A 26,893-nucleotide genomic window follows, 5' to 3' on the forward strand; every position below is an offset into this window, starting at 1 on the left:
AGATACTTGGAGTTTATTAAGTGCATTATTTTTGCTGCCAAACTTTAGTTCTGCTTTTGCCTTTTTGACTTTTAAAGTTTTTTCCTAAAATCCCATTGGAACAAAATGCCAGTACTGTGCAAAGCAAGGTCAACTCAAATTATGCTTCCTGGGTTTTCCTGATGTTCGTTGTTCTGTTTTTGTAAGTTTGCTCCTTTTCCAGTTTTTCATCAAAATTTTTATATTCAAGCAAATAATTTACTGCCCCAGAATATAACTTTGAGTAAGTCTTAACAGTTACAAATCTGAATCTTTCACAGAACTGTGACTTTTAAGTAATTTTATTCTTATAAAGTATCCTCTTAACCGTAAAACTAATTTTCTTGAAGTATATTAATAATTACAATTTTCCCAACAGGGAGTTTTCCTCAAATCTGTTTCTCTTTAAGCTTTATGATTTTGTGTTTTCCTGGTACTTATTGCCAATACTGTAGTCATTTATATATTTAAATTGCTCAAAGCAAGAAACCAGTTGATTTGACAAAATTAACTCAGTGCTGGAATGCAAGCAGCCTGGGATCTGGCCTCAGGTATGTCCAACTTGCTGAGTGGTTTGGGTGGATCCTTACATCTCAGGAGCCTTGTTTCTCTCACAAAATAATGGCGTCTCAGTCTAGATGATTTCTGTTGTCATATACAACTACATTTTATTTGATTCTAACATAATTGGATGGGCCAATTATATTCGAATTTTATTAGCTTCAGGGCGTTTGTGTCCAGAATGCATCCAACTAAGTCCTTTCTGATTTTCACCTCTGGTGGGATAGGGATGTGGGAAATGAAAGCAGAGTTGTCATGATCATCCTAAGCATCATCCACCCTGTCCTTCTACTGGGGTCTATTGCTGTTTTCCTGTCTCTCTCTTTGTGACCTCACTTCAGTGTATTTGGCCCACCAGACAGGTAGGAGGTAGGAGGTAGGAAGAAAGATAGATACAGATGACATATCAAGCAGTGAAGATGGATAAACTACCTTTTCCTGGCTCTCATAGAGAAGGTTAAAATCTTTTGTAGTGTCAGAGGAACCCTTTGTTTCTAGTTATTTGGTTATTGCAATATAGCTGTTTTATTTATCTGGCATTTCGGAGAAATTGATCCTTCTGTTTATGGGATATTCTTAGCAGAGAGTTAACTTCTCCCTCTTTTTGTACTTGACTCTTCTGAGTGTTGACCCCATCCCCAATCTCCACTAGGAGGTGTGCCACTTAGGAGCTTGTTTTATACGACTTCTCCAAATTAAGCCTATTTGGCCAGTAATTCCCAACAGGATATTTCTACTTTGATTTTAAAAGTCCTGGATCCCTTAAAAAATCAGTCCTTCCTTCTTATTTCAGTATCTTCTACTTTTTAGAAAAGAATCATGGGATGAAACTATGGAGGATCACTTAAGAAATGAGATCACTGGAATTTGGCCAAAAAATCCCAACAACAAACCCTTTAACCAAATGTTTGAGGTGCTGGAAAATCTTAATCTTGAATTTGTGACATTGTGACATTTGGTTCTATCTTTAAGTTGTAAACAATTGTCCTTTACTATTAAACATAGGTTTTGATTTTTTTGTACTTAAATTTTTTCTTCCTTTCATTCTTAATGTCTCCCCTGCATATCTGTATGAGTATATGTTTATATATATATATATACACACACATAAATCCACATGGGATTTCCATGACCTCTCAAAATAGAAAGCAACAATAATGCCTGTCCTTGAGAACTTTTTTGGTTTTTAAAATTGTAAATAATGTTGTCTCCCCATTTAGAATTGGACTTTCAAGCCACTGACTAGGAAAAAATCCTGGGAAATCTCTGCATTTGTGTCAGACTTCACTGCAAAACAGGTATCCCTTGTTTTAAGAAAGCATGATAAAGAACATATTAAACTTACAGATTTGATGAAGGCTGAAGATGTAAGGATTTTTCATGCATGACTAAATCATGGCTAACACAGTGGCACCTATGTGTGACACGTGTGGTTCAGCTCTACTGGGACATGGTGAACACCTGAAAAAGTGGCTTTCTTAGCCAAGGAGCAGGACTATAGAGTTTCCAAGTCACCAGAGAAATTATGACTTAGTGTGGTGGTCATAGGTTCCTCAAACTCAACTTGCATAAAACCAGATTTACTATATTTTTCTTCCAACTTTTTCTTCCTTCTATTTGACCAGTGGCATTTCCTAGAAACCTAGAACTCCTCAGTTCCTTTTATCCAGATAGTCCCTAAGTTCTTTCGGTTCTAATTTTAGATCCATCTCTTCTTTCCATTTCTGTTTAGAACTCCATAATGGGAGCCCAGATGGAGAAACAGCTCCTTAGCCTGAAGCTCAAGGGCCCTCAGCATCTGGTCCCAATCTCTCCTGCCTTATCTCTAGCTACTCCACTCCACAGGTTTCCTCAAACACGTTAAGCCCATATCACATTTCATTCTATTAGTTGTATATATGTCTCCTTCATTGCTAAATTGTAAGTTCCTCAAGGGGAGAAACTAGATTCTATTCATCGTTCACCTTTCTATCCCAGTGCCTAGCACATAGAAAGTGCTCACCTAAAATTCATTCATTCATTCATTCATCTAGTATTTATTGAGCAGTATACCATATTCCAGGCACTGACAGGCCCTGGGGATGCTGCACTGAGCAAAGGATCCCAGTGCTTTCATGAAGCTTATATTCTGGCCAGTGTAAGGGAGGCAGTGAATGAATACATGATATTGGCTAGTGTGATGGAGAAAAATAAAGCAGTACAAAGGGCTAGCGAGTGTTGGAGAGAGTGGGGAGAGGCTGGTATTTTAGACTGATCGGAAAGCAGAGTCCTCTGATTAGATGATGGTTGAGCAGACATCTGAATTAAATGAGACAATACCATGCATGTGTTTGGGGAAGAGTAGTTGATGCAGGAGACACAGAAAGTACAGAGTTCTGACACTTAACCTGAGGAATGGTCAAGGGCCCATGTGGCTGAGTTAGCTGGGAGAGAAGCCTGATGCAGGAGGTCAGTGAGGTGTTAGCCTTGTGGACTGTGGATGAATGAGGAGTTGGGGTTTTATTTCAAGTGTGGCAGTAAGTCATTAGGGGAGAAGGATACGAAAAACCTGGTGTTTTAAAAGAATGAAACTGGCGTTTAAAAGAATGTGGCTGCATTACAGAGACTAGGGAAGCAAGAGTTGAAGCAGGGGGACTGGTTGAGATGCCATTGCAGGCTGGGTGTGGTGGCTCACACCTCTAATCCCAGCACTTTGGGAGGTGGAGGCAAGCGGATCACCTGAGGTCAGGAGTTCGAGACCAGCCTCACCAACGTGGAAAAACCCCATCTCTACTAAAAATACAAAATTAGCCAGTGTGATGACACATGCCTGTAATCCCAGCTACTCGGGAGGCTGAGGCAGGAGAATCGCTTAAACCCAGGGGGTGGAGGTTGCAGTAACCTGAGCTCATGCCATTGCACTCCAACCTGGGCAACAAGAGTGAAACTCTCAAAAAAAAAAAAAAAAAAAAGTCATTGCAGTAGTCCAGGTAGAAGATGATCACGACTTAGATTCAGTTAACATTTGTTTAGTGAATAAATTTTGTAGAAGGGCTGAACTCTTTCTAGAAGCTGTGACACTTAGAGCGTCTCATCTTTTATAATGACAGGGCTGACTCCTGTTGCAGTATCTTTCTCATATGAGGTTTTTGGGGGTCTCTGTGAATCCCTGATTTGTATATGGAATTTAGTGGGGAAATAGCATTTACTAATTTGCGGAAATCTCCAACTTTGTTTGAATATATTTTATTTCAGAGCAAAGTCAAGTCAGGTGTGTGTCTTGATATGTGTTTTCTACCATAGCTTCTTTTGGGTCAGACATTTGCCTAAAAGGAATAGCATTAGACAGTTGCATAAGGAGAAATTAAATGTCACAGGGTATATTAGTCGGTTGGTGGTGAAAAGATTTGAAGAAAGAAAAGAAACCATTGGACAGCTGGGTTATGGGTTGGGGTCAGGGGTAGAGAGAACTCAGTGGTAAAACATTCTAGCATAAACAGTTGCATTGATTTGTAGTGAGGCTGGTGAAATGGAAATGGTCACTTAGTGGGTGACAATTTTCTCTGAAAATTGGTCCCATGCCAAAAGGGAAGGAAGTAAAGAAGAAAAATGATGACCGCAGATCCTGCTTGGGACCTGCCATGACATCAAGTTTTAGAACTGTTTCTAGGGGCTTTGTTAATCCTGCAGGAAGGAACAGGTGCAACTTTCCCGTGTGGCTTTTCTGGGATTGTATGCTGAGAGAACTAGGATGCATTTTTAGAAGTTTACTAGCATTCTGTATTTAATGTTTGGAGGTCACTTTGGGGAAGACTTTTCTTTTCTTTTTTTTTTTTTTTTTTGTATTTTAATCTTTGCTAAACCTTTGTGGGGCCTTATTTGTTAAGTGGGTATCTGCCAACATAAAAGATTTTATCTATAGCATTTTCCTCTCTTCTGTGAATGGAATCTAATTTCCAAGGACATAATCTTTGTACTGATTGGCAGTTACTTTTGTCAGATGCTAATCTGATTGTTTTTGGTTTGTGTTTTATTCAATAGACTAGATTCTCCACTAACATTTATCTTTCATTTTACCCTATTTTAATTCCATCAGAGTTTCTTTATTAAGTTGATTGAATCAAAGTACTTAACTCCTCTTCTGTTCCCAAAGGTAGTTTATGACCCACAGATACTGTCAACAATTTTTCTCTTGTTTTATGTCTTCAATGGTTGTGATTGAAGTTCTTAAAAGCGTTTGATACAAAGAGCATTTGATATGAAGTGGGGGAGAGTAGGGGGTTTCTATTCAATAGAATTTATTTTCTGAGTTCCAGAAGAGCCTTTTCTTAAGGTCATTTCACTTTATTATATATTAGCCCTATACTGTAGGTCGTAATGGTAGTCTTTATTGGAACTTCAGAACATTTTTATGTTTAGTTGTTTACCAAAAATTATTGGAGACTATGTGCTAGGGATATAGCAGCTAGCAAAACAGTTGAATGGGGGTTATATTCTGGGAAATATTTGTTCTCAGAGTGACATCTCAGTTTTGAAAATGTGTTGTCTAAACTCCGTCCATGTATGAAACTCATGAGGATAAAATTCCCTCATATTACGGGTGCTTTTTTGGATACTTACCCATTATTTAATTCCCTGATAAGCTGCAATAGTTCTCTCCAGCAGTAAAGCAAGGTAAGTGCTCAGGGATTACCTCTTTCCCTCCTTTCTATTCCCTCCACACATGTAGCTGCATCAATTATGTGCTTACTCAAAATCTGTTTTGTTCTGTTCCTTTTAATCCATGTTCTCAAAAATTATTATCCTATTCAAGAGGCAAGTTCCAAACCAACTGATTTTAGAGTAATAAGCATTAATGTGTATTGTATCATTTGATACAATCAACCCTTAAAACAAGTAGTGTTATTCTCCTCTCTCAGTGAAGAAAATTGAGACTTGGAGAAGCTATTGACTTGCTCAGCATCGTACAGTGGCATATTTTGGGCATTGAAGGCTCTTCAATATGCATCCAGTCTGTAAATTTCCTGGTATTATAGGCACCTGTCCTCTGGAGATGTATTTTTTTGTGTTTTTTTTTTTTAACAGATTTAGTGTCGTAGATGCCACGTGCATGGGACAGATAGAATAAAAACAAATGAGTTCAGTTTTTAAATTATTAATTTTATGTGTTGGGTTCCATCTGGGAGACGTACATGTGTTTCAGGATGGATCTGCCAACTCTGATAGCCGTCCATTTTTGCAATTCCCTGTGGACTGTAGAAAATGCCCTTAGCTCTGTCGTAGCTCTGGAACCTCCTAAGTGTGGGCCCTCCACACTACTAATCTGATAAAGCTTCCTTTGCTACCAACTTCAGTCACATTTCTGCACTTAAGACCACTGACTAGGCATGCCGAACCTTATTCTTTTTCTTTCTGTTTCTAGTACATTTTCTCTCCTCCCTTGATTCTGACCTATTATCTATCTAGACTCAGAGCCTGAGCTGAGATCCTATTTTCTTTCCTTTCCTGGGGACCTTCTGTGATCCCTTCTCTTCCCAGATCATCTGGATCTCCTAGCCTCTTGCAGGCCTTGCTATGCCTCCTCTGTCTTCTTTTTGTTTACCGAGGGCATTTTTTTGGAGTAGGAAAGGACACTCTAGAGGCTCAATGATGGACTCAGTCCCAGATTGTGCCTCGTGTCTCATTCTCATGTTAGTGAACTGGTGGTCTTCTTTGCTTCTACCTTTTCTAATTTTTACAATTTTAGGTCCCATGACCTAAATACTGGACTGAGCCATAGGAATTATAGGGAAATTGTAGATTTTTCTCTAAATTTAGTAATCCCATCTATTTGACTTGTAGGCAGATTAGAGGATAAGGATAAACAAAAAGACAAACCAACTTACCATCTCACCTGAGATAAATAATGCTCATATTTGGGTTCATGTAACTTTTGATATTTTTCTGCATGTGCTCATAAATGAGTAATGTGTGTACACGTGTATTTTTAAGTGGTGTCATTTTGGCCTTCTCTTTTATAGCATGCCCAGGGATTGTCTGTTTTCTCCCTCTCAGCAAACCATCATGGATGTCTGGCTAATTACTCATGATCTGATTTAGAAGTCACCACATCCTGTCAGTCCCACCAGCCTGTCAGTGCTGTGGCTGTGGTGGTGAAGCATGTGGTTATCCTCAGTCTTACGCTGGAAGGTCATTCTTGATTTAGATCCCTGCTGACTGCGTGACTTTGGCCAAGTTACTTGACTATTGTAGTAGCATTGTTTCCTTACCTACAAAATGAGAATTATGGTTTCTGTAATGCTGTTTTGAGGATTGAACGAGATGATATGCACAAAGCACTTGACAGAGTACTTGGCATCTTCCTGGTTCCCAAGCCCACCAGTGGCATTTCTGTTCCTCCCAGTGCTCAGCCCAAATGTGTTGGGTTTTGTTTTGTTTTTGAGATGAGATCTCACTTCATCCCCCAGGGTGGAGGGCAGTGGCATGATCATAGCTCACAGCTCACTGTGGCCTGGAACTACTGGGCTCAAGTGATCCTCTGACCTTCCTCACCACTTCTATCTATTGCTGCCATAGGTCTAACCACCTTCATCTCTTACCTAGGTTATTACCTGGTCTTGCTTCCTTTTAATGGGCTTTTAACTTGGCAGACAGAGTAAGTCAAAGTGCATTTCTCTTCTTCCACCTCATAGGGCATTAAAGCCAGTGTCCTCATATGGTGACCTAAGAGGTCCTCCCAGACCTCATGGCCTCATGCCCTGTACTCCCTTGATGATCAACAAACACTGACACACACAAGCCTCTGGAATTTTCTCCCACAACCTCCTGGTTGACCCATCATACAGAGGTAGACCTTCTCTGACCAACTTAACCCCCAATCCTAGCCTCCCTTCCCCTAATGAGACTCTTACTTGGTTTTCCTCTTTAGCACTTATCTAACATGCTCTGTGTTTTACTTATTTCTTTACCTGTGTATTGTCTGCCTCTTTCACTAGAACACATTCCCATACATAGAATAGCACATGTATATTCATTATGTGAATTTTAATAGACACTAAAATTTGTTAAGTGTTGCACATGCTAGTTACTGTGCCTAGAATTCAATAAATGTTAGTGACTGCTGGTGATGTGTCTGTTATGTTTTCAGAAACCCCCTGTTAAAATAAGTGTTACTTTTAAGGATAATCCCTTAGGCCAAGAGTAAACATTAATTGTTCAGTTCTGCTGGCTGTGACTAAGCAAGCCCCTAACAATGTGATTCAAGGTGGATAAGTTTTGATGATGGGAAGGAATGAGGAGAGATCTGGGTGTGTATACACACACACACAAACACACATGTATGCATATACACATTTGTATTCTATGTATATATACACTAATGTATACACACATATACGTACACATACATACATATATTATTTTTGTTGATAGCCTAAAACACCAACACAGGAATATAACACCTTTTGTTTACAGTTTTATTTAGCAGTTTCTGGAGGATACTTGATTTTAATTCTACATAACTGTCTCAAGTAGATAGTATTGATGTTTTTGTTCATGTCTTATAGGTTAGCATTTTTTTCTTTACTTCCTGTTACAACCTGTATATAACTCTGGAAGTAACATTTTAATTTCATTAGCGAAAAGAGCAGCTGATTCAAAGTCTAGAAAGACCTAGGTTTTGTAGTGACTCTCATTGACTTACTCTCTGGCCCTAGGCTAGTACTTAAAATCTTCATACGTTAATTTCTCCTTCTGTAAAATGGAATAATGGCATATGCTAAACAGGAATGTTGTTAAAATAATTAATAGCAAAGGTGTGAATTTTCTTTGAGTTGGATTTTAAAAAGCAAAAACGCATAGTGTATGTACAGACACATTTCTGGACTGGTGCATAGGTATGTCTCATTTTCCTGATTCATGAACTGTGCCATCTACCCTGTATGGGTACCTAAGAATTATTAAATGAGTTCTAAATCTCCCAAGCAAGCATTTATTTTGATTATTTTGTTTGTTCTACCATGTTTAGTCTTGTTCTTTCATTTGTTTTACTAACGTTTCCTTAGAATTTTCTCTTCAAAAGTACTGTATTAAGCCCTGGGTTTTCCTAAATGGAGTCTGTGGCCATTGAGATACCTGAGGCTGTGACGGGTGGAAAGGCCTTAGAGGACAATGAGACTAGAAAGAAGAGAGAAGCATACAGAACTCACAGGCCCCAATCTCTAGGGGTTTGCAGTTCTGGTTGGATAACGGAGCAATCTCAGCAAGTGTTTTGAATTAAAATATGAATGCAGAAAGGATGCAGAGTGAAGGGACAGCATCAGGGCAGAGTATTTCTGGCAGATATATAAAAGGGTTTAAGCAACAAATATTTGTAGGAAGAAGTAGAAAAGGACTTCAGAGAGAATAAGAAGTAAAACTCTAGAGCACAAAGCTGTATAGTGTTGCTGGTACTGCCGTCGTATTACAGGTACCATCATAAGTCTCCCTGGAACTAAAAGACAAGAAAGCACAGGTCTTCTGAAGAGCATCTTCTCACAAAGGGATGAGATGTTACCTTTGTTGGTAATGGTGATGCCTGTCTCACTATTAAAAAATACCATACAGTAGAAACAAAATTTGAAGGAATTGGGAGGATGAAGTGGCTCTGTCCAGCTGGGGACATCTGGAAGCCATGAGGTAGATGCATAGGATTATAGCAGAGATAATCATGTGAGAGGCCAGAGAAAGAGACTGGCAGGCAAAAACAAGAAATTGAGTTTGTGTTTAGGGAACAATGAGTGGCTCTTTTTGCCCCTGGCAATGGGATTCACATCTACGAGAAGACAGAGGAGGTAGAGGCAGGAGGATCATTTGAGCCCAGAAATGCAATACCAGCCTGGGCAATATGGAAGGACCCTGTGTCTACAGAAAAATTTTTAAAAAAATTAGCTGGCCATGGTGGCCTGCACCTGTGGTCCCAGATACTCGGGAGGCTGAGGCAGGAGGATTGCTTGAGCCTGGGAGATTGAGGCTGCAGTGAGCCATGATCATGCCACTACACTCCAGCCTGGATGACAGAGCAAGATCCTGTCTCACCAAAAAAAAAAAAAACTTCAAAAAAGAAGGAGGTGTCATGTTGAAGGTATTTGAAGAAACCTGTGAGGGGAGTTGTCACAATCCAGGGAATCCAGGTGCTGGTAGCGAGGAATTAAGGAAAACAGATTTTAGAATTTCTTTGGAGTTGGCTTCCACAGAACATGGGAATGTAGGGGTGCAGAATGTTTTCAGGAGGGCTGTAAAGAAATTAAAATAGGAGGATGGGATAGAGAGGAGCAGGGGCTTCCTTAGAGTAGGGGACCTTTCTGAGAGATGACATTTCAATGGAATGTGTCAGTGACAAGCAAGTGTCCCAGGAGAAGGCAGAATCCAGGCAGAGAGAATGGCTGGCACAGAGATCCTACTCAAGGCAGGAGGGACTTTGCAAGCTGTGTTCAAAGAGCACCAAGGGCACTGGGCTGAGATAGAGCCTGGAGAATGACAGGGAGGGTGGCCAGAGGGCAGGCTAGAGGGAGGTGGCCAGATATAGGGCCTCAGGGTCTTGGGAAAAGATTTGGATTTTATTAAAATGAGTTTGATAACCATTGGAAGGCTTTAAGGGACATACCTGTTTAACTTTCAAAATAGATGATTCTGGCAGTTCTAAACAATGCATTTTAGGAAGCTACCTTAGTCTGTTAGGGCTGCAATAACAAAATATTGTAGACTGGGTGAGTTATAGTGTTCTGGGTGCTGGAAGTCCAAGCTCAAGGTGCAGGCTGATTGGCATCTAGTGAGGGCCAATTTCCTGGTTCATAAATAGCGCTTTCTCCCTGTGTCCTCACACAGAAGGGTGAGCCCACCTCTCTATGGTCTATTTTATAAGGGCAGTAATTCAGACCTGAGGACCCTGCCCTTGTGATCTAATCACTAGTGATTAGGTTTCAACATAGGAATTTGAGGGGAAGGAGACACAAGCATTCAGACCATAGCAGGAGGCTAGAGTGGTGTTAAGGACAACAGGTGGAAAGAAGGTCATTGTGGATGTTCAGGTGAGATAGAGTGTTGAGAAATGGACAACATTTCAGAATGACTGATTTAACATATGAGGAAAGTGGTAATAAGAGAATCTAACTGGGCACAGACTACAAAAAAAATGAAAAATAGACACATTTAATTTTAGATAGCTATGTGTGCTAGAATAATTTTTTTCAGTACTTTACTAATATAGTCATTAAATTTTGAAATGTGGCTGAAATGGGACAGGATGTTGGCTCAGCTATAAATACTCAAAATTGAGATTTCTTACACAATGTTACACAATGTGATGCAGTTTCCTGAATATTTTTGTTTTGTTTATATTTCAGCTTAAACTCTGAACCTCACTTTTCTCATCTGTAAAATAAGGATCATATCCATGCATTGCCAGGTGGTTTTAAGAAGTAGGTGACACAGAGCTTGTTATATAGGAGAATTTTGGCAAAACAATTCCTGTTGGTAATACCATCCTGGGGAAATACCTCAATAGAAACTTTGTTTTTTAGTAGTGTGGTCGTTGGCTCTAAACAAAATTATTTCATATTCAACCTTATATATTAAGAAAAATATGACTATTCTGATGCTCATTCTTAGTGCTATTTCATGGCCTTTCCAGTTTTTTTGTCACCCATTTCTCTGATTCATAAGAAAGTGATGTCTTTTTCTTCCTTTTGCTGATGAGGAAGCTAATTTCTAAGGAAATTAATTTAGGTGGTCAAGGGCACCAGGTGAGCCTTTGTTAAAGGTAAAACTAGCGTCTGTATAAAGATACAGCTCAGTAATGCATTATCTGTCCGTTCATGTTTTACAACTGGAATCACTGATCAGAGACCTGAATCATTACTCTTCCATGACTGCCCCAGAGATTCGAGTCTCCCAATTCTGTGTTAGTTACACGTGCTCTCCCTTGTGTATTGCCTCTTAGTATTGAATTGTTGCTTAGTTCCACTGTACCGTTGTCAAGTCCTATTTATCTCTAAAAGCTAATAGTTTCCAGAAAGAGCTAGGAGGCCAGATCTAGGCATTGAAAGAGTTGTATATGTCTTCCTACTGTGGATTAGTTGAAAGAGACAACTCATGGGAAAACAAACTTTTTCTAGTATTTTAATTTTACTTTGCACTATAGTAATTTTTTTTAACCACTTTTTGTTTATTTATTTATTTACAGACAGGTCTTACTCTGTCACCCAGACTGGAGTGCAGTGGCACAGTCATAACTCACTATAGCCTCTAACTCCCAGGCTCCAGTTATCCTCCCACTGCAGCCTCCGGAGTAGCTGGAACTACGGGCACGTGCCACCATGTCCAGCTAATTTTTTTTTTTCCTTTTTTTAATAGAGGCATGGTTGTGTCATGTTGTCCAGGCTGGTCTTGAACTCCTGGGCTCAAGTGATCCACCTGCCTCAGCCTCCCAAAGTACTGGGATTACAGGCATAAGCCACCATGCCTGACCTTTCTTCAGAATTTTAGATCATTGTACCAAATGTCAAAAACACTAGTGCTGGTAGTATTTAGTCAAGTTCTGAGCAATTTAAAAAAAAATTACGAATATAAAAAAGCTTAATAAAATACTAGCATGTACTTGACATAACATGCTATTCTAGTAAGTCTTAATAATGATCTATAAAATGTTAACACTTTTTTTCATATTTCCTTATAATCAAATTGAACAGATACATTTTCCTTTTTTCTCAGAAAAAGTAATAATGAGCCTAGTGCTCTAACACCTGGGAGAAAAATAGATAAACGTGACCAAACACAAGTCTCTGAGATGATAGTCCTTGCCAAGTGTGTGCTGATGGGAAACTGGCTTCCTTTGAATGTGGAAGGAGAGGTGTATCCCATGTAAGGGGAACACCGTTGTGATTTTGAAAATTGTGCCATGCATCTTCTTGTTGGCATCTGCCTAATTTCTAGCAATATTTCATTAACATTTCTTTTGTGAGTTTTTGTAAAGCACATCTTGAACTTTTAAACCTTTAAGTAAATAAGAATTCTAAGTGTATGAAATTCTTTGATTAGGGAAGTGAACGCCCAGAAGTGTATACAATTTCTTGAAACACTTTTATACTCTGTTAAAGTTTGTTGTAGAAAATCCTTGTTTAACATTATACACCAAAGACATCCTAAGCTTAATTTCAAAAAGATTAAATGCCGAAGAGCAGAAAATTCTTAAAAACAAACGCTTCTCACTTGTCACCTTGTTGTTGACAATTTCACATGGAAATGTCAAATTTCAGTTTTCAAAGTCATTTGACTCTTTCACTTTAAGTCAAACAGTAAATGTGACTGAACCTTCAATATTTTAATTAAAACAATTTTATGTATTTGTCTTTTCTCATCTTTTTATACCTCATTCTTAGATTTTTAGATAATTCTGAAATCACTTCCATTGGTACTCACATGTAACTCAAGTTTGAAATATGGAAATAGTTATTGGGATGGTGTGCGTGTGTGTATATGTACCTTTTGTGTGCCAGAAAATCATCAGGCAAAGTGATTTTAAGATAGTAATCTTTAGCAAAAGCAATAATTTTGTTTTTCTTCTCTGAAGAGTTCAGCAGATCTAGACTTGAAAGTGTGCTGACTTAAGTGTTTCTTGTACAGTTCAAGTGAAATTGAGAATTATTTCTGTTCACTTGAGCAGGATGGCTAAGGAGGGTGTTTTCTTTTAAAGAAAGATGACCATTATGTCTTACAATATAAAATTTGCTTTGATATTTCTTTTTTAGTGTTCTTGGCAAAGATATTTATAGGCTGGTATTCTTCTCTAGTATTGTCCCTCTTTATATTATTTAATTGTGCTTTTTATTTTACTTGAAATTAGAGGCATATAGATTGCCAAGACAGCTTTATGCTGAATAAATTCATGTCTTTGGAGGAGGCATATGCAGCTTGACTGAGAGAAAATAAGCAAAGATGGCTTCTATCATAAATAATTCTGACCCAGTTTCTCAAATCTAGGTAAAGAGACCAACACCCAAATTCTACTCATAAAACCTAAGTAATATACATAGGCTGTGCAGATGTGGATAAAATGCTAATATAATTGTATGGTTTTTAAAAATTAATTTTTAATTACACGAGTGACATACCTTTGTTTCTCTTGTTAAAACAAAATATACATGAAACAAATTTTCCTCTGGCTGCCACAGCTCAGAAGGCGTGCCCATCCTGCATAAAACTCGAGCTACACTATATGATTACAATGATTGAATGGCCAAGATCCTAAGAGGAACACCTGCCCACTGTTTCTAAATTTTCCTTGTTTAGGAAAATCTGAACTCCTCAAGGTTAAGGAAGAGGAGACCCACAGGGTTACCCACAGGACTCTGGCCTGTGGTACTACAAGAGAGAGGAAGAGAGGGAAAGAATGTTCTTGTTCAAGAATACACCAAACTTTAATGAGGTTAAGTTGTACAAACTTATGTGGAATTTTATATTAGGAGAAGTTATCTAACTCAATATACACATATATGTATATAAATAGATACATACCTATGTGTATATATCAAATAATTTTGTTAGAACCTAATAACTAATAAAACTATTTCTAATTCTTGCTTATATTTGTATTCATGCACTTAATCTATACATTTGATACCTACCATTTGTGCCTACTATATGGTAGGAATTTTTCAGACATTGTTTCTAATGTTATCCCTATTTTACTTCTTAGGAAGTTGAGATTCAGAGAAGTACATCGTGCATCCCAAGCTGCAGTGGTAGTCGGGGAATGGGATGAGGTTGAACGCTGTTTTTCCATAGGTTCTTTCTTGGTATCATGTTGCCTCAGAGAATCAGTTTCTGGGATATACAACTAAAATTGTTTAATATCTTTGATCCATTAAATGGCATAAAATTTTAAATTCTCATTCTAATATCATTCTGATTTTCTGAAGATCTTCCTTTGATGACAGAAAAGATACTGTCTAAATGTTTAACCACACATACTAAGTGGGTTCTGACCAATCACAGTGGGCTCCACTTGTATGTCCAACAGTTGAACGTCAACTCAGGTTGAAGGCCTCATGAAGCCTAATTAATAGCAATATAAACAGGTTTAAACGCTTTTGGCCAGTTAATATATTTTTTAAAAAGCACCACAACGTTGTTCTCAAAATCTTTTTCTTAATCTGGTATTAGCCATAGTTAGAACATTCTGGTTTTAAGCTCTCAAGTAGTTTCTGGGGTTTGTTTTTATTGAGTCATTGAAAAATTAAAGTAAATGAACCTACAGAATTTCTTGACTGAGAATCTGCCCTGTTTTTCCCTTTTTCTAGGTCTATTATTAGCAGAAGATTTTTCTGCATAGTTGGCACGCTGTACCTGTATCGGTGTATTACAATGTATGTAACTACACTCCCAGTACCTGGTATGCATTTCAACTGTTCTCCGAAGGTAAACTATTCCTTGCTGTAATTTCCCTTTCTGTTTGTTTCTCGTCTTGCCCTGGGGTTCTTTGAGTGAGGTTGCAGGAAAACATTTCTCCAGAATACAATGGAGTCCCTCCTCCATCTGAGAATGTTACTAAATGATATGGCCAGGCAGCCCCACCCTTCCCAGAATCTCTAAGCCCTGCCAGTGCCTCCCGACTGAGGAAATATGTGGTCTAGTTTATGTGTTGGAAGCAGTTAAGCTTTGTGTAGTTCCTTGGTTTCCTGCCAAATTTTTAAAATATCACTCATTTCTTTGACACGCATCCAGAAGCTTTTATATGCTTCCTGTCTCTCAGAGGGAGAGCTCAATTTCAAGTGATATTTTTTCCATTTTCCTTCTATTAATCCCTACAGCAGAGCCAGGAAGAGAATGTATTCCTATCTCCTTGCAGTCCTCAACCAAGCCAAATAAGATCACTTTTCTCTGGGGTAATATATTTGCATTATTGATTTTCTCTAGTAACAAAGAAGTCTTTTTAAAAATAAACTTTATCCCTCTCTTATTATCTCTACCTTTCCATCAGATTCACATGACCCTCTTCACCTCCTAACTTTTACCTTGGAAGAATTTTTAACTAGGGTGATCGTTGGAACTCTATGAAATAACTAGCAGAAGATTGTATTTATTGTTAAAATATTTATGTACATTAAAGCTCTTTAATGCATTTTTTTAAAAGCGGCTAATTTCTCTCCTTGATTTTTGGTGGGAGAAAATATAGTATATTTTCTGATGTATTTGAGATCATTTCTTTGCATTACACCTGTGTGGGTGAAATAGCCAAACACTTTCAGTCTCATTGCTTTGTACTTCTGTTCCTTCCAGAAGAGATGTTCTCTTCGATAGAACCTTTGGAAAGAGAGCTGAAAAATTCACTCTGGATTTTTAATTTGATCATATGCAATTTTGGATCTCTGTAATTTGTGTGTCTCCTGTGACTCCTTTCTTTCCTAAACTTTATGTGCCTACAGAGATAACTCATTTCTTACTTAACTTTTTTCTTTCTTTTTTTTTTTTGGCTATACACTACTTCCTTAGCTCCAGAAAAGCTGTCATACAAAAGGAATGTTCTCAACATTCCACTCTTCTCTATCAGCCATCCTGCCTCCCTGCACTCTCCTTCTTGCGGTTTCTTTTGCCCTTCCAAAGAAGCCAGCTTCACATTGTTTTTATTGTCTGTGAGAGCTCTCAAGCACTCACCTGTAGCTCCTGGGTTATAGGGAATATCTTGTTGTCATTGAAAATCCAAGGATGTGGACTCTTGCTGGGAGCCTGGCTTGATAAGCAGCATGTTCTCAGCAGTAAACTGACAGTTTAGGATATTCACCTAAGTTTAATTCACTCCTTAAAATGTCTGTGCATTGGGAAATTTTGCTACCAAGGGGTAGGTGGATGTAGGTTCTGGCCAAGCACATGTTGAAGATGGATCCAGTATTGAGGGGCCGTACCATGTAGCCTTTCTCCCTACTCTGGTTCTAAACTTGTTTCTTCTTGAGGACTACTGTAGCTCCACCAGTTGCTGGCAAGCCCATACTTGGTGAGCCATGGGTTCTTACAGAGTCAGCTTGAGTCATCAACATATCTAACCAAGATTCTTTGCCTAAGAATAGCTTGTGAGTTTTCTTTGTAAACACAGAAGTAGCAGCTGGAACTGTGCACAAAAGCCAAACTCAAACGTGTTGCTCATTTATTGTGTTGCCAGAAATCCCAACTAGGGCCATCATTCTATGAGGATCTTCTGGAAACTAGAATCTTAAACAGTAGGAGGTGAAATATTAGCACACCTTAGAAAAAAGTACTAGTTAAAACTCATTAAATCTAATTGCTTATTTTGTAGAATAAGACTCTTGGAAGAAAGGATTTAGAAAACACTTTTTTATTCTGAAAATTTTCACATGTATCCCAACTGGTATAAGGAACTCCCAAAAATCCAACACTCAGATTCAATAATTATCAGGATTTGCGACATTTGTTTCCTCTCTTTTTTCTTTTTGAAGTATTTAAAGCAACTCCCAGGTAATGTCATTTCACCTCCACATACTTTAGTATACATCTAAAAACTGTGGACATTTTAGTACAAAATCGTAATGCTATTGGTGTTCAACAAAATTAATAGTAATTCTGTGAAATCAGCAATTACAAATTGATGGAATATCATGATTGTCTTAAAATGCTTTTCCTTTTTTTACAGTTGGTTTGTATAAATTAGGGTCCAAAATCTTTATATTACATTTACTTGTTCTGTCTTTTAAGTCGATAATTCTAGAGCAGTCCTTTCTTCCTTTCCCCTCTGCCAGTAGCCTGTAGACATTAGATTAATTGTCCTATAGGATATCCCACTTTCTGGATTTATCCGTTTGTTTGTTTGTGGTGTCAAGTGACTTGTGTTGCTCTATGTTTCCTCTGAATAGAAAGTTGGCTCTGCAGACTTAATTAGATTCAATTTAAGCTTGTTAACAGAATACTTGCCAGGTGGAACAGAAAGATTTCTGAAGCTAGGCACAAGAATTGGGACAGGCTTCCAAGGCTTGGTGCTGCCTCTTGGATGGCAGATCAAGCTTAAGAAGTTAAGTGGTCAGGCAAGGGCTAGAATCCTCCACTGAGAACAAGTATCTGAAGAGAGAAAAGGGTGACACTGGAGAGAAGCCTCAGAGGACAGCTTTGCCTACTTTAGAATCATACCTAGGGCTAAGGGAATCAGAAGTGAGAGGAACCTTATTAAAAGTTACTCAGGCCAAAGTTCCATTTGATGTCTGAACATCATCGCCACTGAATCTTCAATCTATCTCTGAACCATTGTACGGAGAGGGAACTTATTGCCCCTGTAAAAATACAAATTTACCTAATAGTAAAAGGAACACTGAAGTCAAGGTTAAGACAATCTTACACAACCACTTACTAGCATTGGGCAAGTCATTTAACTTTTCAGAGCCTCAGTTCCCTCCCTAAATGGCAAAGCAGAGCTAATGATGCTTTTTGAAATCTGTCTTAAGGAGTTATAGGTGTGAAAGGAGACAGTTTCTAGGGGCTGTGTCAGTGCAACGTGCTATACAGAAGTAAGAAGAGGACTTGGTATTGTCATCATGCTTCAATCCCTAGACTCTTATTCATCCAGTGAGAACTGACTAAACATGCATTAAGGACCTACTGTGCTTTGGGTGCTAGAGTATGAGGCATGAGTAAGATAAATATAGTTCCTACCTTTGTGGAAAACACCTTAGAATCTGTTAGTTTAAATTTGTAACTTACGTAGTAAATGTGTAAAATGCTGTAATAAGGGCCTCAAGCTAAGCTACTGGCCCTAAGGATGGATGGAAAGGAAGAAACAGACTTGAGCAATATTTAAGAGACCAAATCAATACAACTTGATAGTAGATTTCATGCAGGGAATGAGAATAGGGAAAGATTTCAAGGACTGGATTTTACCACTGGTATAATGACATGGTATAGAGGAAACGAGAGTTAATGACTTGGATTAAACACAGAGTTTAAAGTATCTGTGAGATGTCTAAGTGGTGGTGTTGAGGATAGTTAGCAATATAGTCTAAAGCTGAGGGAAATATCAGGGCTGGAAAATAAGTATTTGTGAATCATCATATTCTGGATGGTGGTTAAAGCTGTGGATATGGATGAGAAGGCCCGGAGACAAGACACAGAAAGCACAATGCTTCCAGAATTGGATATTCCATGATTTGAGACACCAATTAAGGCCTGTCACTTGGTGGATACTCTGATGGTTACTCAGTCATCACTAAACTGTAAGGGGGGAGAGTTGAGCTTTAGAATATGACTTCCTGTTTAATACAGTCATATGAACTTAAGCTTTCACTATGCCATTAAAACCCATAATTAGTGTACTTAATACTTCCCTTAATGCCAGTACTCAAAATATGCAGCTTCTAAGAAAAATGTTCCAACAAGTATACAGTAGTGATTCTAAAAATTGGTCTTACTGTTCATTCACTCGATGGCAGTATACGCTTCACAAAATGTAATCGCTCAGAGAAATAGTCATCCTTTGAGATGATCAGTTTGTGAGGAAAAGTGGGCTTCTCATAAATGTTTCTGCAATAATAATAAGCCCCTGGGAAAGGGAAGTTAAAAAGGAAGTGGATGTATTCAGTTTCTAGATTGCAAATTTCTGGTATATCCCATGGTGGTATACATGTGCGTGGCTTACACTGGAGACTGGCAAGTTTTTGATACCTTGATTAGCCCATGTTACTCTCATCATAGCTCCGAAGACCATGTGTTCCATCATGAAAGCAGCCTCTTCTCATCTTGTTACAACTGTTTATGATACTGGTTTTTTTAGAAAAGGGGCAGAATATTTGAGAATTCTTTGGTATTCTAAGCTTCCTGTCGGTAAGGTTTTTCCTGTTTTAACAAACTCCTTAAAATTAAAACAAAAACAAAAACAAAAACAGATAAACAGGCAGCCTAATGCTAATAGAAGAGAAGAAATACACTGTTTTCGACTCTCATTTTAATAATCAGATGAGTTAATCTAATAGTGACTAAACAGTAAAATGAGATGCATGTTTGGGCGTGTTTTGTGGTCTCCATGGTGACCTTAGATTTGAAAAGCTTTGAGAAGAGAGAGATTACATTAAGACAGGGACACTCAGCTGGCTAGTGCATTAATCCAATATGGAGTTTTCAGTGAAATGATTCTCTTGAACTTGAAAAACATGTTTTGCTTTGTTTTGTTTTGTTTTAATTTTTGCCTCAGACGTAAGTGAACACAGCCCACTTTTGGACAGGGTTATGTCTGGGAGGCATCTGAGGTTAATTGCTCAGTGGAACAATATAATACAAATGCAATAGCAGAACAGCCTTCATATTCTTCTCTGCCACTGTCAGCAATGCACAGATTCGAAAGATGAAACCACCTCCTTTGACTTGCTGCTGAGCTGTAATGTCACAACCATCAGCCTAACAGGTCCCTATGCTGGCACAAGTTCAGTCTTAAAAGGCAACAGACTCATTGCTCTTTAGGATGTTACGGCCTTCTTCAGTTCTTTCTTACTTTCCTGGGTAGCAGAGTATTCCAGGTGCCTTCCACACTGACAAAGTTTGATATTTTGATTAACTCCTACTAACCTTATCAGTATTTCAGGATATGGCTTGTGTTCTATTACCAAAATAACTTTCTGCCATCCTGTTGGATGGTGTGCAACTTAAATTGTCAATGCTTGATTTTGCATAATTTTCTGCTTGTCTTCCAGTTTCTGATTGTTATTAAAAATTTCCTTTTCATTTGTTCTCAATTCTTTTTTTTGCTACTTCTTGCATATACTTTCCAGTAACCTTTCACATCCTAAATCTATTCTTTGCTTTTCCTTTTCTCTCATTGCTACTATTCTTTTCCTTTTTCAGTAATTAAAGATAGCAATGTACTAAATAATTGCTGTCATTAAGTGAAGTTTTCATTTTAAATAAACTATACATTCTTTGTAGATATATTGAAAGACTACAAAAAGAAGAAGGTTTAAAAAACCACTCATGACCCTATCTACTATTAACAATTCAGTATATTAGTTCCTTATCTATGCATTTTTTACATACTTCTGATGGTGCTGTCTATGCATGTGTTATTCATGTCTCCTTATATTTAACATTTGATGTATGAATTTTTACATTATTTTATAAACTCTAGCCTTTCAAAAGGCTTTCTTACTAAAAGGAAGACACCACTTTCCCAGAATGTGAGGCAGGCAGATTGTTGATGTGATTTCATTTGATAGTCAAGAAGGTTGCTTATTTCCTGAGCAAACGTTTCTAGAGAACCTGCCTTATGTGGGCATACAGGTAAATTTTGAGGACACACAAAATGTAAGACAAGCGCCTTTTCCCTCTGGGCATCCAGAAGCTGTGAAAGAGACAGTGTAACCCCCAGATCCCCCTCTGACTCCCTGTAGTAGACTTGCGGAGCCAGTTGCCATGGGTGCACAGACACCGGAGGCACCTCTGCTGGGAGCATGAGCTGCCCTGTGGATGTGCCTCTGAGCCCAATCTCAAAGGAGGAGTCGGAGTTTGCCAAATGGAAATGGAGGGAGGAAAGGTTTTCCAGGTGGAGGAAACGTGTATGAAAGAGAATTGGGGAATAAGGTGAAGTTAGATGTATCTGGAAATGGGATCTTACGAAGCAAGTGGCCAGAGATGACTCCAGACAGGCAGTCAATCTTGTGCGCAGATTTTAAAGGGCCTTGACACCCAACTAAGGAGTTGCGGCTCTATCTATCGGCAATAGGAAGCCAGGAAAAGTTTTAGCAAGGATATTATTTGATCACATCTGTCTTTAGAAACATCTCTCTCCATTGATAGAGATAGTAGGGTGTTTGGGAGGAACGGAGGGAAGTAGACTTATATAGTGTCAAATTATATGCACCTGTTTTGTGCCAGATATTAATTTAAATGTTGTGTTTTTATTTAATTCTTATAACATTGAGTGGTAGAAAATTGCAGTTGATTCAGAGTTATGTGACCAGCCTAATATCTCATAGGTACTAAATGGCAAAGGCAAGAAGACTAGCCAGGTCTCTGTTCTTGGTACTCAAGTGAGGGAGATGGATGATGCTTCTGCATGGATTTCTGAATTACAGATGAGGAAGGGCAAAGCAGGACATGTTTGGGAGGCATTGGGAAGGTGAGAAAGATGATCCAAATGGCTGAAGCCATCTGGTATGAAGAGGTAACCAGGGTCAGAAAGCTTTTACTGGGGAATTCTAAAAAGCCTCAGAGCTGACCATGTGTGACTCTAAATAACTAATATATAGTTACTAATCATAAAACTAATAAGAGAAATTTTAGAAATAAAAAATTACTATTTTGCAACCAATACAGTAATAATTCAAGAATTATAATTTAGAATCATCACTGGATGCTAAGGCCCTTGTGTAAAAGGTTGGCGATCATAATATTTACATAATTTTAAAAAATAACAGATTGTTTATTAATTATAAAGGGGCAAAGGTATGTATTTAATGGAGAAATACGGTAGACACTCCCATAGTCAAGTAATCAAACCCATAGAAGGACAAATGACATCAGGTGCTTCTGAATGTGATGCACTGAGAGGGATACAGCATCATCTCGGGAATATTCCTGGCAACAATGTTTAAGCTGGATTTAAACAGAAGGCAACATTCAGATAGAACCAAATCAAGCACTATTCTATAAAGAAACTGGATTGGGCTTTTCAGTGTCATGAGGAAAAAAAGACTGATAAATTGTAGTAGACTAAGAAGAAATCAGGGCAGGACAAGTAAACTCAATGTGTATTCTCTGATTGGAACCTAGACTGGGGAAAAGAAGCTCTAAAGGACGTTGTTGACACTATCGAGTAGTTTGAATATGGACTGTTTTTTAAGTATGGCAGTATTATAAATTGTTAAATTTCATGAGTGTGATTTTAGAAGCGAATATCCTTGTTATTGTATTTAGATGTGAGGTGTTTTAATTTATTCAACTTCTTCTCAAAGGACCCAGGAAAAAAAGTGAGAGAAAGAAGAAGAAAATGTGATACATTGTTGATAATTAATGAGCCACAATGAAGTGTCTACAAGTGTACAGGTGTTCACTTGCTACTTTTTCATATTTATAATTTTTCAAACTAAAAAGCCAAGGGCAATCTTTTTTTTTTTTTTTGGGCAAATCTCACTTCCTAACCTGGTAGACTGAAGGATCCTCCAACACTCCTAACAAAAGGAGATGTGATTTTGTTAAAGGGAAATCTTGCCTGACTGAAATGCTGGATTTCTTTAATGTGACAAATAAGAATATGGGCAATAGAAATCCATACCTGACCTATATTTAAGATTTTATGAAGCCTTTGATAAGTCTTCTGTTTAGAGACTACAACAAAATTAAAAGGTTTTTTTTTTTTTTTGCTGGGGGTAGGAGGGGCTGGTAGGAGATTAGTGTTTTATTGCTGATAATTGCTTAGAGACACCCCCTACCCCAAACATAAGTCTGCTTAGTATAGGAATTGATGAGTTCATTTGAGAATGGAGAAATGCAGACAGCCAGAGTCTTCATAGCTGAGTAAAGGGAAAAGTCTATTTTAAAAGTTGTATATATGAATTCTAAGAGGAGTGAAATCTCTTGTACTTTAGATCAGTTGTGGTAGGCATAATTTTTTTTTTTTTTTTTTTTTTTTTGAGACGGAGTCTTGCTCTGTCGCCCAGGCTGGAGTGCAGTGGCGCGATCTCGGCTCACTGCAAGCTCCACCTCCCGGGTTCACGCCATTCTCCCGCCTCAGCCTCCTGAGTAGCTGGGACTACAGGCGCCCACCACCGTGCCCGGCTAATTTTTTGTATTTTTAGTAAGGACGGGGTTTAACCATGGTCTCGATCTCTTGACCTTGTGATCCGCCCGCCTCGGCCTCCCAAAGCGCTGGGATTACAGGCGTGAGCCACTGCGCCTGGCCGGTAGGCATAATATTTGTGGGTAAAAACCACATCTTTCCAGGAGTGGAGTGATTACCGTATGTATAGAGAACACATAGTCTCTTGAGTGATGAAGACATGGCCACCAGTGAGTGTCCTGCAGGGATCTGGATTTAAGGAAAATCATCTATATATTTCACTTGCTGGCTGTTAGGCATTGAGTTCTCCCTTAAGAACCCCCCAAAAGATGAACCTAACTTGGATTATTAAGTAATGCTGCCTAAAATTTGTATAACACTTTATATTTTAGCAATCACTTTTATAAACATTGTCTGGCTTTGGTGGGCGGAGGCTGAGGTTGAGAAAATGTTCTTGCCATTTTACAGGTGAGAAAACTGAGGCTAGGATGGCAAAATGGTTTGTCTAGAGCCACCTGCATGGTAGCCCAAAACTGCAGTTGGAAGTTGGATTCATGCTCCTTGTTGTTCCTATAAAAGTGAGCTTGGAGACCAGTATAGCACAATATAAAGCAAGGAAAGTTAAAATCAATTGAGAATGTTTTGTTTAAGAAGAGAGAAGGCAGAAAATTTGCAATTTGTTTGTGAAAGAATTCCATAGAAATAACTTTTATAGTCCGGGAAAGGTGGCTCACGCCTATAATCCCAGCACTTTGGGAGGCCAAGGTGGGTGGATTTCCTGAGCTCAGGAGTTCGAGACCAGCCCGGGCAACACGGTGAAACCCCGTCTCTACTAAAATACAAAAAATTAGCTGGGTGTGGCAGCATGCACCTATAATCCCAGCTACTTGGGAGGCCGAGGCAGGAGAATCGCTTGAACCCAGGAGGCGGAGGTTGCAGTGAGCCGAGATTGTGCCATTGCACTCCAGCCTGGGCAAGAGAGCGAGACTCTGTCTCAAAAAAAAAAAAAGAACTTTTATAGAGACAGAGGAGCTTGATTTAAATAAAAACTGTACTTACGGAAAAATAGGTAGTTAGTGAATAGTGAATAAATGTTGTTTTAGCTATTCAACTGTGTATAAATGACATACGTAAAATTGGTTAAATTTCATTAGAACAACAACAAGAACAACAAAAAGTAAACCTGGAGAAATTGTCCAGCCTTGGGCATTGTCCTTGTCATTTGGAAAGGTGTTTGCAACAATAGCAGGCTTTTTCCAGGGACCTAAAGGCAAGATCGTTTAGCTCAGAGGTAAGACATTTGGGCTCTGAACCCACCTGAGTCACTCTGTGTGACCTTGGTACTGGTCGGTAAGCCACTCTCTTAAATGGGCATAGTAACATCTGCACTCACCAATTGACAAGCTTGTGAGGATACAGTGAGGTAGTTGATGGGAAAACACTGCTAAAATGTTGGAATCTCTGTACAAACAAAAGATATTATTTTATTTTATTAAACTACCCTACAAGTCCTGTTTTTACTGACCAACAGTAAAATAAGGCAGGAGAAATTGTAAAAGGCAGCTTTGAGCCTCTTCATTGCTGCTTTGAAATCTAAAGCATTCATCACACTTTCAAACACATTACCTTCCCGGTGGGGACTACAAAGTCAGGCTAAAGGACATTCCATAACTTACATTAATTCCGCTGCTTGATTCCTTTATCAGATCTGGTCTTCGAGGGTTTAAGAGCAGCATTTTTGGCATTTCATGGATGAAATGAATTTTCTATTCATCAGCACATGGTGTTAGAGTTGAAAAATACTTGCGGAAACTTCTTTTTTCATAGCCAAAGGCTCACTCACTGGTTCTAAGTGTCATGGTTAGGAGGGCTGTTACATGCCAGTGGAAATTTGGGAAGTGGCATAGTTTTGCTGTTTTGGGCCACTTGGGAAGTTGATGTTGAGGGAGACCACAGCGTGTAATGTGTGTTTCTCAGTTGCAGACTGCTGAAGATGCAGACTGATGAGGATTCCACCAATCCTCATCCTGATCCTGTTACTTGATCCCTGTATTGGATTTGGTCTTTGGTCTGAGTGTTTAACAGCAGCCTTTTTGCATTTTGTGGATGATAATGAATTTTCTGTTCTAGAGGAAGACTGATCTTTGGGAACAAAACAAAATAATTTGTCTTAATAGGAGGGAGGGAGGGATGGAGGCAGGGAGGGAGGGAGGGAGGGAGGTCGGGAGGGACTTTTGAGAAAATGTCTGGCTGTTCATGGTAGTTGGAATATTACCTCTGCAATGTACCTAGGCTGCTGAAGGAAAAGTTCCTTTATATGTATTGAGTTCCTGGTGTATCCAAGCTTGTGAGGGCCAAGCTTGCACAAGGCAGCATATAGTTTTGTAAATAGCACATTTAAATAGTCAGAGGACTTGGATTCCAGTCTCGGCTCCAACACTGGAGGCCTACAGTAGATAGGGTCTGCCTTGCTGACTTGCCTGGGCTGCTCTAAGCTGCAGCATTGGCCATTGTCAATGCTTATTTTAAATAGCATTTCTAGTCCTTAGTACTCACTTTCAGGTCTTCAACAAAGCTATACCAAAGCCGTCAAAGCTATGAAAGCCATTGATTTGTGCAGCATTATTTGATGGGTTTTAGTTCTAGGTTACCCCCTTCCTCCTAGTAGGGCTGAAGTGCAGTCAGTACCCTTGCTCTGCAAATGTAGTTAGAAAAAGCCAGTGCCCTAGGCCATCTGCAGACTGAACGATGGCAAACAGACTGTCATCAGTACATTGTGTTAGCACTGAAAAAATACTGGGGAAACCTGTGTCTTTCATAACCAAGGGCTCACTGGTTCTAAATGTACTTGACAGTGTGTCTCATTCAGAAGCCTTTCCCTCTTCCTTCTGCTCTTTCTTTCTATGCTTTGGTATTGTGTGAGTGATTTGGCCAGTTCGCCTAATTTCTTGATAGTTCATTAGAATTTGAAGAATATTGCCTGTTTTTACTGGTTATTGGTTTTCTGTGACCCTGGGAAACCATAATGCACAAAGTGGTAGAGATATGAGACTTTCTTGTCACAGCTTTGTAGTATCCACTGAAAGTTTTTATGTCTCCCTTAAATTATCTCTGCTTTCAAAAATAGACATTCCAAAGCTACTGATAGGCAAGGTTGCAATTCCAGTTATAATAGAGTAAGCACACTCCATCTTTCTTTCACACTGAATGCAGCCAAAAAACACTGGGCAGAATATATGGATCAGCTATTTGAGGAATCAAAAGCAAATGATAGTGGGCAGATGGAGGAAGGAAACCAAAATGCAAGATATGAAAGACCCAGTCCAGAGTTTCCTGTTTCGTTTTGTTCTTTTCTTTTTTCCATTCACATTTCCTGCCTGGATTCAAAGGCAGTGCGCATCCCAGAATCGCACTCTGGGTACAGACAGAGCTCCAAGGGAATCCCTTTCTTTCTGGCCAGAGGAGAGGAAGGGAAGCCACACCAGGACAGACTGGAAGAAATCCTACCAATTTCTATGCTAACCCTGTTAACATTTA

General features: G+C 38.8%; 1 protein-coding gene across 1 annotated transcript in view; it reads left to right on the plus strand.

The window, feature by feature from the left end:
- SGMS1 (sphingomyelin synthase 1) overlaps nucleotides 1-26,893 on the plus strand; it is a 152,263-nt gene that overhangs the window by 115,773 nt on the left and 9,597 nt on the right. Inside the window, exon 5 of the mRNA XM_011938752.1 lies at nucleotides 14,895-15,012. Coding sequence (XP_011794142.1) covers nucleotides 14,895-15,012 — 118 coding nt within the window. The remainder of the gene's footprint in view (nucleotides 1-14,894; nucleotides 15,013-26,893) is intronic.

This window comes from Colobus angolensis, unplaced genomic scaffold (genome assembly GCF_000951035.1).
Source record: "Colobus angolensis palliatus isolate OR3802 unplaced genomic scaffold, Cang.pa_1.0 Scaffold177, whole genome shotgun sequence".
NCBI lineage: Eukaryota > Metazoa > Chordata > Mammalia > Primates > Cercopithecidae > Colobus > Colobus angolensis.